General features: G+C 55.2%; 1 protein-coding gene across 3 annotated transcripts; it reads left to right on the top strand.

Moving 5' to 3' along the window:
• The first annotated feature begins 258 nt into the window (after window positions 1-258).
• On the top strand, window positions 259-8,357 carry SBK2 (SH3 domain binding kinase family member 2). Of its 3 annotated transcripts, none has more exons than XM_005590407.4 (4): window positions 259-338; window positions 1,121-1,375; window positions 5,681-5,883; window positions 6,650-8,357. In XM_005590407.4, exons 2-4 carry the CDS (start codon window positions 1,123-1,125, stop codon window positions 7,238-7,240), a joined length of 1,047 nt encoding a protein of 348 aa, XP_005590464.1. In that variant the 5' UTR covers window positions 259-338; window positions 1,121-1,122; the 3' UTR covers window positions 7,241-8,357. The 3 variants fall into 3 exon arrangements, with proteins under 3 accessions (XP_005590464.1, XP_065391020.1, XP_005590465.1); XM_065534948.1 differs by having other exon boundaries at window positions 259-351; XM_005590408.4 differs by having other exon boundaries at window positions 259-371.
• Window positions 8,358-15,106: the final 6,749 nt, after the last annotated feature.

Below are 15,106 nucleotides of genomic sequence, written 5' to 3'. Positions count from 1 at the left end.
CTGGGGGCCTGGACTCCTGGGTCTGAGGGAGGAGGGGCTGGGGCCTGGACTCCTGGGTCTGAGGGAGGAGGGGCTGGGGCCTGGACTCCTGGGTCTGAGGGAGGAGGGCTGAGCTCCTGGGTCAGGGTATTCGCCTGACCACAGCCAGTTCCAGGAGTCATCACACGATGTCGCTCTGCTCCCAGTGGGGACAGAAGGGGCGGGCCTGGGGCGGGGCCTTACGACCCCCAAAGTCGGGGCGGGGTCTTGGTCCTGGGCAGGCGTCTGCTGGCATGGGCCCTAAGTGCCAGGCACTGACCACAGCCGGCGGCTGAAGGGTCAGGCGGGCCTTGGAGGAGGTGAGGTCTGGAGGTCTGTGCCCAGGTTGGGAGGTGAGCAAGGTGCCCTGGCCTGAGGTGGGCAGCACCTGAGGGTGACTGTGCCAGGTGGCCTGAGTCCTTAGTCCCTCGGGGGAGGCCGGGCTGCACCTGGAGGCTGTAGAGTGGTGGAGGGGGAGGGAAACAGAATCTGGGGGTTCCCAGTTGTGTGAATTATATGAGGCTCCGGGAGAGAGGTGGGCTGGGGGCCTGGACCCCTGGGTCTGGCGGAGGAAGGGCTGCGGGTCTGGGTCTGAGGGAGGTGGCTGGGCTGTGAAAGTGCGACCCCAGGCCTGTCAGGAGCTTGGGGACTGATCCCCAGTGCTTGGTCCCATGCAGGACCCAGCCGTCCCAGGCCCTCTGCACAGCCCGCCCTCCCAGCCCTGAGCCCAAGAGCACCTGTTTGTTCTCAGGAGACAGAGGCTACTCATCCACCCCCAGGGCCCAAGTCTGTTTGCTTTGGAAACAAGATGGGGGAGTCTCAGTGGGGGAGTCTCAGTTATCTGGTTCATCTTTCAACGTCAGGGTGGCGGGTGGCGGCCGCGGCACGCAGGGATGTGGGGGCGGGGACGTCTGTGACCTAGGGTTTGAACTCACACCAGAGACTGGTCTCCCCGCCTCTCACCAAGAGGGAGACTGAGTCACAATTAGAAGTGCAATGAGTTCCCAGCCCCTCCTCCCTCAGACCCAGGAGTCCAGACCCCCAGTCCCCTCCTCCCTCGGGCCTGGGACCTGAGCCTGGGTGCCCCTTTCTGTCCTTACAGAGATGCCCGGCAAACAGTCTGAGGAAGGGCCGGTGGAGGCAGGGGCTTCGGAGGACAGCGAGGAGGAGGGTCTGGGCGGCCTGACGTTAGAGGAGCTCCAGCAGGGCCAGGAGGCTGCCCGGGTGCTGGAGGACATGATGGCGCTGAGCGCTCAGACCCTGGTCCGAGCCGAGGTGGACGAGCTCTACGAGGAAGTGCGTCCCCTGGGCCAGGGCCGCTATGGCCGCGTCCTTCTGGTCACCCATCGTCAGAAAGGTACCAGGCCGTGGGGTCCGAGGTGGCAGGGTTCAGCTGGGGGTGGGGCACGGGCCTGGGGTAGCCCAGGCTGGGGAGGCTGGTAGGCCTGAATCAAGTCTTACCTCTGCCCTCCACCGTGTTTTTTGTTGTTTTGGTTGGTTGGTTGTTTTGAGACAGCGTCTGGCTCTGTTGCCCAGGCTGGAGTGCAGTGGCACAATCTCACGGCAACTTCCACCTCCCAGGATCAAGTGATCCTCCTGCCTCAGCCTCCCATGCAGCCAGGATTATAAGCGTGCCCTACCACACCCAGCTACATTTCTCTGTGTGCATTTTTCTTTTTTAGTAGAGATGAGGTTTCCTATATTGGCCAGGGTGGTCTCGTACTCCTGGCCTCCAGTGATCCGCCTGCCTCAGCCTCCCAAATTGCTGGGATTACAGGCGTGAGCCACGGTGCCCCGCCAAAAACTGTGTGTTTTTTAAGGAACTCCCTTGCCCTCTCTGAGTCTCAGTTTCCTCCTTTGAAAAACATGGGTAATGATTTCTACTTGGAAGAATAGTTGATCCTTTGAGTGTATGTGGATTGTTCTAGTTGCTGGGGGTGTATATGGATTGTTCTAGTTGCTGGTGGTGTATGTGGATTGTTCTAGTTGCTGGGGGTGTATGTGGATTGCCATAGTTGCTGGGGGTGTATGTGGATTGCCATAGTTGCTGGGGGTGTATGTGGATTGCCATGTTGCTGGGGATGTATGTGGACTGCTGTAGTTGCTGGGGGTGTATGTGGATTGCTGTAGTTGCTGGGGGTGTATGTAGATTGCTCTAGTTGCTGGGGGTGTATGTGGATTGCCATGTTGCTGGGGATGTATGTGGACTGCTGTAGTTGCTGGGGGTGTATGTGGATTGCCATAGTTGCTGGGGGTGTATGTGGATTGCTCTAGTTGCTGGGGGTGTATGTGGATTGTTCTAGTTGCTGGGGATGTATGTGGATTGCCGTAGTTGCTGGGGGTGTATGTGGATTGCTCTAGTTGCTGGGGGTGTATGTGGATTGCAGTAGTTGCTGGGGGTGTATGTGGATTGCTGTAGTTGCTGGGGGTGTATGTGGATTGCCATAGTTGCTGGGGGTGTATGTGGATTGTTCTAGTTGCTGGGGGTGTATGTGGATTGCCATAGTTGCTGGGGTATGTGGATTGCCGTAGTTGCTGGGGGTGTATGTGGATTGCTCTAGTTGCTGGGGGTGTATGTGGATTGCTGTGGTTGCTGGGGGTGTATGTGGATTGCCGTAGTTGCTGGGGGTGTATATGGATTGCCGTAGTTGCTGGGGGTGTATGTGGATTGCTGTGGTTGCTGGGGGTGTATGTGGATTGCTGTAGTTGCTGGGGGTGTATGTGGATTGCTCTAGTTGCTGGGGGTGTATGTGGATTGCCGTAGTTGCTGGGGGTGTATGTGGATTGCTGTAGTTGCTGGGGGTGTATGTGGATTGCTGTAGTTGCTGGGGGTGTATGTGGATTGCTGTAGTTGCTGGGGGTGTATGTGGATTGCTGTAGTTGCTGGGGGTGTATGTGGATTGCTGTGGTTGCTGGGGGTGTATGTGGATTGCTGTGGTTGCTGGGGGTGTATGTGGATTGCTGTGGTTGCTGGAGGTGTATGTGGATTGCAGCTTTGACCTCCTGGGCTCAAGAGATCCGCCCACCTCAGCTCCACAAGTAGCTGAGACTACAGCCGCATGCCACCACGCCCGGCTAATTTTTAAATTTTTGTTTAAAGATGAGGTCTCACTGTGTTGCCCAGGCTGGTCTCAAACCTGCCTCAAGTGATCCTCCTGCCTCAGCCTCCCAAAGAGCTGGGATTATAGGCGTGAGCCACCGCACCTGGCCAACAACAGAGCTCTGTTTCCTCACAGCTCTAGAGGCTGGAAGCCCAAGATCAAGATGTCAGCAGGGCTGGTTCTCCTGAGGCCTTTCTCCTTGGCTTGCCTTTGGCCATCTTCTCCCTGTGTCCTCACATGGTCGTCCCTCTGTGCGTGTCTGTGTCCTGATTTCCTCTTCTTATAAGGACACCAGTCACACTGGATGAGGGCCCGCCCACTCTAGTGACCTCATTTTACCTCTTTAAAGACCCTCTCTCCAAATACAGCCACATTCAGCAGTATGAGGGGTTAGGACTCCAACATATGAGTTTTGGGGAGACACAATTCAGTAATAACACACAGGGCAATAATGCGGCCACGCAACAGCACACCTCGGGAAGAGGCACAGACTCAGAGATCCAGCCCTGGGTGCTCACAGAGCCGGAGGCATGAGCAGTAACGGGTGGGGGCGATGCCAAGGAGGCCCCTCCACGGGCGTTTCACTGAACCTGCACCTGGCAGCTGATGGCTCAGAAATTAAAGAAACCAAGCCGGGCGCAGCAGCTCACACCTGTAATCCCAGCACTTTGGGAGGCCAAGGCAGGAGGATTGCTTGAGCCTAGGAGTTTGAGACCAGCCTGGGCAACATAGCGAGACTGTCTCTACAGTTTTTTTTTTTTTTTTGAGACGGAGTCTCGCTCTGTCGCCCAGGCTGGAGTGCAGTGGCCGGATCTCAGCTCACTGCAAGCTCCGCCTCCCGGGTTCACGCCATTCTCCTGCCTCAGCCTCCCGAGTAGCTGGGACTACAGGCGCCTGCCACCTCGCCCGGCTAAGTTTTTGTATTTTTAGTAGAGACGGGGTTTCACTGTGTTACCCAGGATGGTCTCGATCTCCTGACCTCGTGATCCGCCCGTCTCGGCCTCCCAAAGTGCTGGGATTACAGGCTTGAGCCACCGCGCCCGGCCCAGATTTTTTTTTTTAAAAACTTAGCCAGTTAGCAGGAATTTCTGGCGTCAGGGAAAAAAAAAAAATTAGCTGGGTGTGCAATTAGCCCTGTGTGGTGATGCACAAATGTAGTCCCAGCTACTCGGGAGGCCTGGGCAGGAGACTCACCTGAGCCCTGGAGGTGGAGGTTGCAGTGAGCCACGACTGTGCTGCCGCCCTCCAGCCTGGAAGACAGAGAAAAACCCTGTCTTTAAAAAAAAAAAAAAAGGTGGGGGGGTATGTGTAGTGGCTCATACCTGTAATCTCAACGCTTCAGGAGGCTGAGGCAGGTCATCACCTGAGGCCAGGAGTTCGAGACCAGCCTGACCAACATGGTGAAATCCCATCTCTACTAAAAATATAAAAATTAGCTGGGTATGGTGGCAGATGCCTGTAATCCCAGCTACTCGGGAGGCTGAGGCAGGAGAATCGCTTGGACCCGGGAGGCAGAGGTTGCAGTGAGCCAAGATCGCACCATTGCACTCCAGCCTGGGCAACAAGCGTGAAACTGCATCTCAAAAAAAAAAAAAAAAAAAAAAAAAGGACAACATCAGAAGTTCCTGTCTTCAGGGAGTTTAGCTCCTAGGAAATCGTTTCCACTCGTGACAAGATCCACAATTCCTAACTGGCTTTCTTACCCAGTATAGGTTACCTTTCCCCCAGGTGTCTCAAAAATACCTTTTTGCCTCAAACACGGGTTTGCTGTCATGAGAAGCCAAATGAGGTCATTGGAGAAATTTCATGGTATCCCTCCATCTCCATGGCTATGGGCTTGTAAGAAAGCAGGGTAGAAATTCACCACATACTGTTACTGTTTTATTTAATTTTCTAGAGATGCCACCACGCTCAGCTAATTAAAAAAAAATTTTTTTTTACTCTGTTGCCCAGACTGGAGTGCAGTGGCACAATCTCGGCTCACTGCAACCTCTGCCTCCCGGGTTCAAGTAATTCTCCTGCCTCAGCCTGCAGAGTAGCTGAGATTACAGGCATGCGCCACCACATTCGACTAGTTTTTTGTGTTTCTAGTAGAGAAGGGGTTTCACCATGTTGACCAGGCTGGTCTCGAACTCCTGACCTCGAGCGATCCACCCGCCTCAGCCTCCCAAAGTGCTGGGATTACAGGCGTGAGCCACAGTGCCCGGCCTTTTTAAAACTTTTTTTAGAGATAGGGTCTCATTGTGTTGTCCGGGCTGGTCGTAAACTCCTGGCCTCAAAGTAGCCTCCCGCCTCGGTCTCTGAAAGCATTGGGATTTCAGGCCTGAGCCCCCAGCTGGGCCCTAGCGTGCTGTAACTATTGGCACTGCTGGTGATGCTTGCGTGGTGGCCGTGCTGTTAGGGTGGGCTCTGGAGGGAGGTGGGAGTTGGAGGAGGTGGAGATGGCCTATGGGAAAGAGTCCAAGCTGAGGGGCCATCGGGGGGACCACAGGGGAACAGAGCAGCTGGCCCAGGTGGCCCTTGGCTTCTGCACGCCTCCCACACTTGTCCCTCTGCCCCAGGCACACCCCTGGCACTGAAGCAGCTCCCGAAACCCCGCACGTCCCTCCGCGGCTTCCTGTACGAGTTCTGTGTGGGGCTCTCGCTGGGCGTGCACTCAGCCATCGTGACAGCCTACGGCATTGGCATCGAGTCAGCACAATCCTACAGCTTCCTGACGGAGCCCGTCCTGCACGGGGACCTCATGGCCTTCATCCAGCCCAAGGTGCGTAGGCAGACCCCACGCCGCCTTCGAGTGCCTCTCCCGCCTCAGCAGCCTGGGCCGCAGGAACCACAGCCACTGCGTTGGGCCTCCCCGGGCCTCCCCTACCCGCCGGAGGCCCCTCACGGGGCCCACAGGACTCGTGGAGTTGTTAGGCCTCTTTGGAGTTCACAGACATCACAGAACCCACACGATACACTATGGAGACCCACCAGGTAGCATCGGGTCACACTGGACCCCAATCAAGTCACAGGCCCTACAGGGTCACCCGAGGCCCCGCTTAACCTACAGGCCCTACAGGGTTGCCCCAGGCCCCACTAAACCCACAGGCCCCATGGGGTCACCCCAGGTCCCACTAAACCCACAGGCCTCATAGAGTCACACTAGGCCTTATGGGGTCACTCTAGGCCCCCTAAACCCACAGGCCTCACAGGTCACACTAGGCCCCACTAAACCCACAGGCCTCATGGGGTCACACTAGGCCCCACTAAACCCACAGGCCTCACAGGCCACACTAGGCCTCACAGGGTCACCCTAGGCCCCACTACACCCACAAGCCCCATGGGGTCACAGTAGGCCTTATGGGGTCACCCTAGGCCTCCTAAACCCACAGGCCTCACAGGTCACACGGCCTCACGGCGCTATTCACCATCTTCCTTACCGGCCTCCTTAGTGTCCTGGGCCTGCTTCCTGGGCTGAGGAGGGGCCCCGCGGTCTCGGTTGCTTTCCGTGGCCTCGGGGCACTGGGCCCTGACCCCTCTCCCCGCAGGTGGGCCTCCCACAGCCTGCAGTGCACCGCTGCGCCGCCCAGCTGGCCTCCGCCCTGGAGTACATCCACGCCCGCGGCCTGGTGTACCGGGACCTGAAGCCGGAGAACGTCCTGGTGTGCGACCCGGACTGTCGACACTTTAAGCTGACCGACTTCGGCCACACGAGGCCTCGCGGGACCCTGCTGCGCCTGGCCGGGCCGCCCATCCCCTACACGGCCCCCGAGCTCTGCGCGCCCCCGCCCCTCCCCGAGGGCCTGCCCATTCAGCCCGCCCTGGACGCCTGGGCGCTGGGCGTCCTGGTCTTCTGCCTGCTCACGGGCTACTTCCCCTGGGACCAGCCCCTGGCCGAGGCCGACCCCTTCTACGAGGACTTCCTCATCTGGCAGGCGTCGGGCCAGCCCCAGGACCGTCCTCAGCCCTGGTTCGGCCTGGCCCCCGCGGCCGACGCGCTTCTGTGGGGGCTGCTGGACCCTCACCCCCGAAGGAGGAGCGCTGTGAGCTCCATCAGGGAGCACCTGGGGCGCCCCTGGAGGCAGCGGGAGGGTGAGGCTGAAGAAGTGGGAGGGGTGGAAGAGGAGGCTGGGCAGTGAGGAGGCCCCGGGGCATGCAGAAAGGGACGCTGCGCCATCGAGGCCTCCAAGGCCAACGGCTTTTGGTTTCTCCTCTGTGTGTTTTCATCCATGGGGCTTGGGGCTCCCCTCTGCGTCCTCCTCCTCTCTCCTCTCTGCAGGCTGTATGCCTCCCTGGGTCCATGGGGGCCTCAGACCTCTGCATGTCCCTCCATACCTGCCACCACCTTACCCAGGGTCTCAGACCTCCGCGCGTCTCTCGGTACCTGCCGCCACCTTCCTCAGGGCCTCTGCACTCGCTGTTTGCTGGGGACACTTTAGGCTCATCCCCTCACCACTGCGTTTTCATTTTGTTTTGAGACAGGGTCTCCCTCTGTCTCCCAGGCTGGAGTGCGGTGGTGCGATCTCTGCTCACTGCCCTCTGGAAATCTACAGCTCAAACAATCCTCCTGCCTCAGCCTCCTGAGTAGTTTGAGACTACAGGCATGTGCCACCACTCAAGGCTAATTTTTAACTTTTTTTAAGAGATGGACGGATCTTGCTATGTTGCCCAGGTGGGTCTCAACTCCCGGCCTCAAACAATCCTCCTGCCTCAGCCTCCTGAGTAGCTGGGACTACAGGCATGTGCCACCATGCTCGGCTAATTTTTTAAATTTTTTTAGAGATGGTGGGGGGCGAGTCCTGCTAGCTCAGGCTAGTCTCAAACTCCTGGCCTCAAGTGAGTCTCCCACCTCGGCCTCCCACAGTGCTGGGGTTACAGCTGTGCATCCTAAATGCTTACTGTCTGCCTCCTCATCCCCCCACTCTATTATTTCTCTAGAACACGGGTCTTCTTCTAACTGTATGCCTTACTTTTTGTGGTTATTTTGTGAGCTCCTGGCGTTGGAGGTCTTTGCAACCTCCCATTTGCTGACGGACTCATGTACCCAGCCATGGCCTGCAGCAGGGGTCAGGAAACGTCTGTTAAATAAATGAACCCGTCCGGTGTGGCACGGCCTCCCCTCCGTCCCTGTCCTCCTGTCGTCCTCTCTCCTTCTCTCCGGCCAGGTCTCCCTCCCATGCAGCACCACCCTCTCTGTGATGTGTTTTGCCTTCTCTCGCCCCAGCCGCCCTGCAAATAAACTGCGTCTGGCACTCAGATCCCAGTGCTGCTGCGAGTCTGTCTGCTCGGGAACAAGAAGGGGAGTTTGCATCAGAGGGCGTGTGGAGGGGGGCGGGAGGTGCAGAGGTGGAGAGACAGAGACAGAGAAACAGAGAGCAGGGAGAGATGGAGAGAGACAGAGACACACACACAGAGAAACAGAGAGATGGGGGAGAGAAAAAGAAGGAGAGATGCAGATAGAGAAACAGACACCCAGAAAAAGAAACAGGTGGAGGAAGAGAGAGAGAGAGTGTCAGCGAAACAGAGAGACACAGACACATACAGAGGTAGAAAGAGAAACGGGGAGAGAGAGAAACAGAGAGATGGAGAGAGACAAACACAGAGAGAGAGAGAGAGAGATGCAGACAGAGAGAAAAAGACAGAGAGGAAGAGAGAGAGAGACAGACGGAGGGGCGAGGATGAGCCGCCTGAGCTCATGGTGCTGCCTGAGCCTCCCCGCTGTCCTCTAGGGTGTCCTGGCGGCAGCCTCCCCGCTGTCCTCTAGGGTGTCCTGGCGGCAGCCTCCCCGCTGTCCTGTAGGGTGTCCTGGCGGCAGCCTCCCCGCTGTCCTCTAGGGTGTCCTGGCGGCAGCCTCCCCGCTGTCCTCTAGGGTGTCCTGGCGGCAGCCTCCCCGCTGTCCTCTAGGGTGTCCTGGCGGCAGCCTCCCCGCTGTCCTGTAGGGTGTCCTGGCGGCAGCCTCCCCGCTGTCCTCTAGGGTGTCCTGGCGGCAGCCTCCCCGCTGTCCTCTAGGGTGTCCTGGCGGCAGCCTCCCCGCTGTCCTCTAGGGTGTCCTGGCGGCAGAGCTGTGGGCAGGAGGGAGTGAGCCACTTGCTTCTAAGAATCCCTTTCCTTTACCAAAGTGTGTGTGCTAACAATGGAATGAAAAATACGGTCCTCAAAGCTTCCATCAAGGAACTCTATATGCATGTGTGGATAAGTGTGAGTGTGAGTGTGTGTGTGTGTGTGAGAGAGTGTGTGTGTGTAAGAGTGTGTGAGAGTGCATGAGTGGGAGAGTGTGTGTGCGCATATGTGAGCGTGCACATGCGTGCAAGTGTGAATGTCATGGGACCATGAGTATGTGTGCACCAGTGTGAGTGTGCATGTGTCCGTGTGTGCACGTGTGTGCAAGTGAGTGTGCGTGAGTGTGTGCATGTGTGCAAGTGTGAATATCCTGTGTGCATGAGTGTGTGCATGTGTGTGACTGAGTGTGTGTGCATATATGAGTGCAAGTGTGCACATGTGTGCAAAGTGTGTGTGGTGTATGCATGTGCATGTGTGAGTACAAGTGTGCACATGTGTACAAGTGTGACGGTCATGTGTGAGCACGAGTATCTGTGCACCAGTGTGAGTGTGCATGTGTCACCACGAGTGTGTGTGTGCATGTGTGCGTGTGTACATGTATGTGTGCACGTGTGCAAGTGTGACTGTCATGTGTGAGCATGAGTATGTGTGTGCCACTGAGTGCATGTGTCTCCACGAGTGTATGTGTGCACATGTATGAGTGTGCGCATGTGTGCAAGTGTGAATGTCATGGGTGAGCATGTGTACGTGTGTGTGTGCGCACGTGTGCAAGTGTGTTGTGTGAGCATGAGTATGTGTACGCCAGTGTAAGTGTGCATGTGTGAGCATGAGTGTGTGCACGTGTGTGAGTGCATACACATGTAAAGGAGGGAGGATGGGGTTGTGTCTCACTGCGCGTGAATGATAATACGGCTTTGTGCCTGTTGTGTGTCCATGAGCATCCGAGCTTGTGTGTGCTGACGTACTTGTGTGTATGTGGGGTGAATGTGACTCGCAATGTGTGGACATCGGATCCGTGTGTGCGCGCACATGCCTGTCAATGTGTAGCCAGGGTGAGAAGGTCACACAGGCGCCGCGGGCGGGCGCTGCCTGGGCCCTCTCTCCTTCGCACCTTCCTCCTCTCTCCCCGGCCCCTGCTTGGCAGCTGCCCTGTTTGCAAACACTCAGTCTTCCTCTCGGCACCCTCCTTGGCCTCAGGCCCGGAGCGAGGCTACAACTCGGAGCTGGATCGTGTGTCACGCACTCCCTGGCCCCTGCATACCCCGCAGGGCCCCTGCTGTGGCCACGGAGGTGTTGCCTGGAGCAGGACTGACAGCAGGTGTTCTCCTGTGGAGTGACCCCAAGGAGCCTTTGAATCCAGGTTCGAGCCATAGCCCTGGGCCTCTGACCTGGACAATCCGGGTGAGCTTCCTGGAGTAGGGATCATAGGAGAGAAGACAGGTGTCAACAACGGGAGTGGGGGGTGGGGGGTGGGGGTGGAATATTTCAAGACCTCCTGCCCCTTTATCTGTGAATGTGAAATAACCTGAGCTGTTAGGCCAACAATGTGTCCCAAAAAGCCGGAGGTGGCTGGGATGCGGCATGCTGGGTGGGAGTGGAGACTGGGCAGGGGGCAGCGGGGGACGGGGTGCTGATTGTTGGCGGCAGCTGAGGATTATCTGGAAGGCGATAATGACCAGCTTGTCACCGGCAAAGCGCAGGGGAGGGACATAAACTTCCCAGAAAGGGCCTGACACTGACAGGCAGGCAGGGACGACACTAATTAATGCTTGGTGCTGACCTTAGGCTGCACCCCAACCAGGGATCTCGGAGGCCACATCTGCTCCCCGACCTGTCCCCAAGATGGTGGCGGGGGTCCCTGGGCTCACCCCACGGGGCAGCCAGGTTCCTGCCATGCCCACATACCAGGCCGGGGGGGCCAAGGCCCGGAGTGGAACCCAGCTGGTCTCCCGCGCATGGTCCCTGCTGTTAACCTCCAGGGATGTCCTGCCGCTCAGAGGGAGAAGGGGCTTGGGGGCATGGGGGTGAGGGTGTGTGTGCGGGTGTGAGTGTGTGAGCGTGAGGGAGCTGTATGTGTGGGGGTGAACATAAACGTTTCAGAGTATGGGTGTAGGTGTGACTGAGGATGAGTGTGAGATTGTGAGATTAGTGTGCGTGAGAGAGACCGAAACACTGTATGAGAAAGCATGCATGTGTGTGAAAGAATATAAAAGCATGGCCGGGCGCGGTGGCACATGCCTCGAATCCCAGCACTTTGGGAGGCCGAGGCGGTCGGATCACAAGGTCAGGAGATTGAGACCACCCTGGCTAACATGGAGAAACCCCGTCTCTACTTAAAAAAAAAAAATTACAAAAAATTAGCCAGGCGTGGTGGTGGGCACCTGTAGCTACTTGGGAGGCTGAGGCAGGAGAATGGCATGAACCCAGGAGGCAGAGGTTGCAGTGAGCCAAGATCGCTCCACTGCACTCCAGCCTGGGCGACAGACTGAGACTCCATCTCAAACAAACAAACAAAAAAAAAATAGAATATAAAAGCATGGGCTGGGCACGGTGGCTTACGCCTCGAATCCCAGCACCTTGGGAGGCTGAGGCAGGAAGATGGCTTGAGGCCAGGAGTTTGAGACTAGCCTGGGCAACTAGTTTATTGAAAGTGTGTATTATCTTTTTTTCTTTTCTTTCTTTGTTTTTGTTTTGTTTTGTTTTTTGTTTTTGAGACAGAATTTTGTTTTTGTCACCCAGGCTGGAGTGCAGTGGTGCAATCTTGGCTCACTTCACCCTCCGCCTCCCGAGTTCAAGTGATTCTCCTGCTTCAGCCTCCCAAGTACCTGGGACTACAGGTGCCCAACACCACGCCCAGCTAATTTTTGCATTTTTAGTAAAGACAGGGTTTCACCATGTTGGCCAGGCTGGTCTTGAACTCCTGATGTCAAGTGATCCTCTTGCCTCGGCCTCCCAAAGTGCTGATATTACAGGCGTGAGCCACTGCACCTGGCCTTAGTGATTTTGCTTTTCAGTATCATTATTTAAGAAATACATTTTGTAAGGCTATAGGTGCCATACATAGTGATTCCTCTGATGGATCTGGGCAAAGTCAATTGAAAACCTCCTGGAAAGGATTCACCATTCTAGATGTCATCGTGAAGGACATTCGTGACTCAGAAAAGGAAGTCAAAATGTCAACATTAACAGGAGTTTGGAAGAAGTTGATTCCAACCATTATGGATGACTTTGAGAGGTTCAAGACTTCAGTGGGAAGTCACTTCGGATGTGGTGGAAATAGCAACAAAACTAGAATTAGAAGCGGACCCTGAAGATGGAATTAAATTCCTGCCATCTCATGATAACACTTGAACAGACAAGGAGTGCTTCTTATGAATGAGCACCAAAAAAAGCAGTTTCTTGAGATGGAAAGTACTTCTGGTGAAGATGCTGCGAACGTTGTTTAAACGACAATAAAGGATTTAGAATGTTAATAAACTTACTTGATAAAGTAGAGGCTGGGTTGGAGAAGATTAACTCCAATTTTTTTTTTCTTTTTTAGAGTCAGGGTCTTGCTCTGTTGTCCCGGCTGGAGCACAGTGGCACAATCATAGCTCACTGCAGCCTCCATCTCCCGGGCTAAGTGCTCCTTCCATCTCAGCTTCCCAGGTAGCTGGGACTATAGGTGCACTCCACCACACCTGGCTAATTGTTTGTTTGTTTGTTTGTTTTTGAGATGGAGTCTCACTCCGTCGCCCAGGCTGGAGTGCAGTGGCGCAATCTCGGCTCACTGCAAGCTCCGCCTCCCGGGTTCACACCATTTTTCTGCCTCAGCCTCCCGAGTAGCTGGGACTACAGACACCCGCCACCACACCTGACTAATTTTGTTGTATTTTTAGTAGAAACAGGGTTTCATCGCGTTAACCAGGATGGTCTCGATCTCCTGACCTTGTGATCCACCCGTCTCGGCCTCCCAAAGTGCTGGGATTACAGGCGTGAGCCACCGTGCCTGGCCAGCTAATTTTTAATTTCTTCCTACAGACAGGGTCTTGCTGTGTTGCCCACGTTGGTCTCAAACTCCTGGGCTCAAGTAATCCTCCTGCCTCAGCCTCCCAAAGTGCTGGGATTATAGGTGTGAGCCACTATGCCCGGCCTGACTCCAATTTTGAAAGAAATTTTTACTGTGGAGTAAATATTATCAAATAGCACCGCATGCTACAGAGAAATCTTTCATGAAAGAAAGAGTCAGTTGATGCAGCAAACTTCATTATTGTCTTATTTTAAGAAATTGCCACCCCAGGCTCCAGTAACCATCACCCTCATCAGTCAGCAGCCACCAACATCAAGGCAAGATCCTCCACCAGCAAAAAGATTATGACTTGCCAAAGACTCAGGCGGTCATTAGCATGTTTAGCAATAAAATATTTTTAATTAAAGTATGTAATTAAATACTTTTTTTTTCTTTTTCAGATAGAGTCTCGCCCTGTCACACAGGCTGGAGTGCAATGGCATCAGCTTGGCTCACTGCAACCTTCGCCTCCCGGGTTCAAGCAATTCTCCTGCCTCAGCCTCCCTCCTGGGATTACAGGCGCACACCGCCATGCCCAGATTAAATACTTTTTTAGACATGAAGCTACTGTACACTGAATAGTCTACCGTATGGGCTGGGGCAGCGGCTCACGCCTGTAATCCCAAGACCTTGGGAAGCCGAGGCGGGCAGATCACCTGAGGTTGGGAGTTTGAGACCAGCCTAGCCAACATGGTGAAACCTCATATCTACAAAATTACAAAAATTAGCCGGGTGTGGTAGTGTGCATCTGTAGTCCCAGCTACTCAGGAGGCTGAGGTGGGAGAATCGCTTGAGCCCAGGAGGTCAAGCCTGCAGTCAGCGGTGATTATACCACTGCACTCCAGGCTAGGCAACAGAGCGAGACCCTGTCTCAAAAAAAAAAAAAAAAAAAATGCCAGGTGTGGTGGCTCACACCTGTAATCCCAGTACTTTGGGAGGTCAAGGTGGGTGGATCAGGAACTCCTGAGGTCAGGAGTTCAAGATCAGCCTGGTCAACATGGTGAAACCTGCCTCTATTAAAAATACAAAAATTAGCTGGGCATGGTGGTGGGCGCCTGTAATCCCACCCACTGGGGAGGCTGAGGCAGGAAAATTGCTTGAACCTGGGAGGAGGAGGTTGTAGTGAGCTGAGATCACGCCACTGCACTCCAGCCTGGGCAACAGAGCAAGACTTTGTCTCAAAAAAAAAAAAAAAAAAAAAAAGTTAAAAAAAGGCAGAATTTGCTTTGGTGGCTCTGGGCAGAGCATGAGATCCCGGGTTTATAAACAGCTTCCACGTGAGGCCAATGCTGCAGGCCTGTGGGTCACATATTGAGGTGCCAGGAATATGAGAAGATGACTTTAGAGTACGGATCCAGCATCGGACCCAGCTCTCACTCACGCAAACCGCTTACCTGCTGCGTTCTTCGGTCCCTCCTGTGTCAGCGCTCATAGGAGACCATGTCCAATGCCCAGGGAAAATCAAAGATATGTGTCTTCCTTCATACCCCTTATCTCATGAAGGAAGTCCTCTCTGCTCCAGCTTTGTTGTGTGTGTGTGTGTGTGTGTGTGTAGCATGTACCATAATGGCTGTTGAATTTCATCATATGTTTTTCTCTGTGTCTTTGTCTCTGTGTGTGTGTGTGTGTGTGTGTGTGTGTGTGTAGCATGTACCATAATGGCTGTTGAATTTCATCATATGTTTTTCTCTGTGTCAACTGAGCTTGCTGGGCCTATGCAGCTACTGTTTTGGGCTCATTGCAAGCTGGCAGGCAGAGGATCGAGCTCAGCTGTCCCGTGGGAGGTGTCCGGAGCCAGGGCCAGCAGTGGGCGGGGGCTGGCCACCCATTCTGGCCGTGGGCCCTGGGGCCAGATGTTTGGGCTTAACTGCCTGGCCAAGCAGGGATAGAGTGACTG

Source organism: Macaca fascicularis, chromosome 19 (assembly GCF_037993035.2).
Source record: "Macaca fascicularis isolate 582-1 chromosome 19, T2T-MFA8v1.1".
Lineage (NCBI taxonomy): Eukaryota > Metazoa > Chordata > Mammalia > Primates > Cercopithecidae > Macaca > Macaca fascicularis.
The sequence above is the reverse complement of the archived record's forward strand: the minus strand, read 5'-3'. Positions and strand labels throughout refer to the sequence as shown.

Coding starts and splice junctions, on each gene's coding strand:
- SBK2 (XM_005590407.4), top strand. CDS start 1,123: ATGCCCGGCAAACAGTCTGAGGAAGGGCCGGTGGAGGCAGGGGCTTCG. Junction 1,376..5,680: donor GGTCACCCATCGTCAGAAAG/GTACCAGGCCGT, acceptor CCTCTGCCCCAG/GCACACCCCTGGCACTGAAG. Junction 5,884..6,649: donor TGGCCTTCATCCAGCCCAAG/GTGCGTAGGCAG, acceptor CTCTCCCCGCAG/GTGGGCCTCCCACAGCCTGC.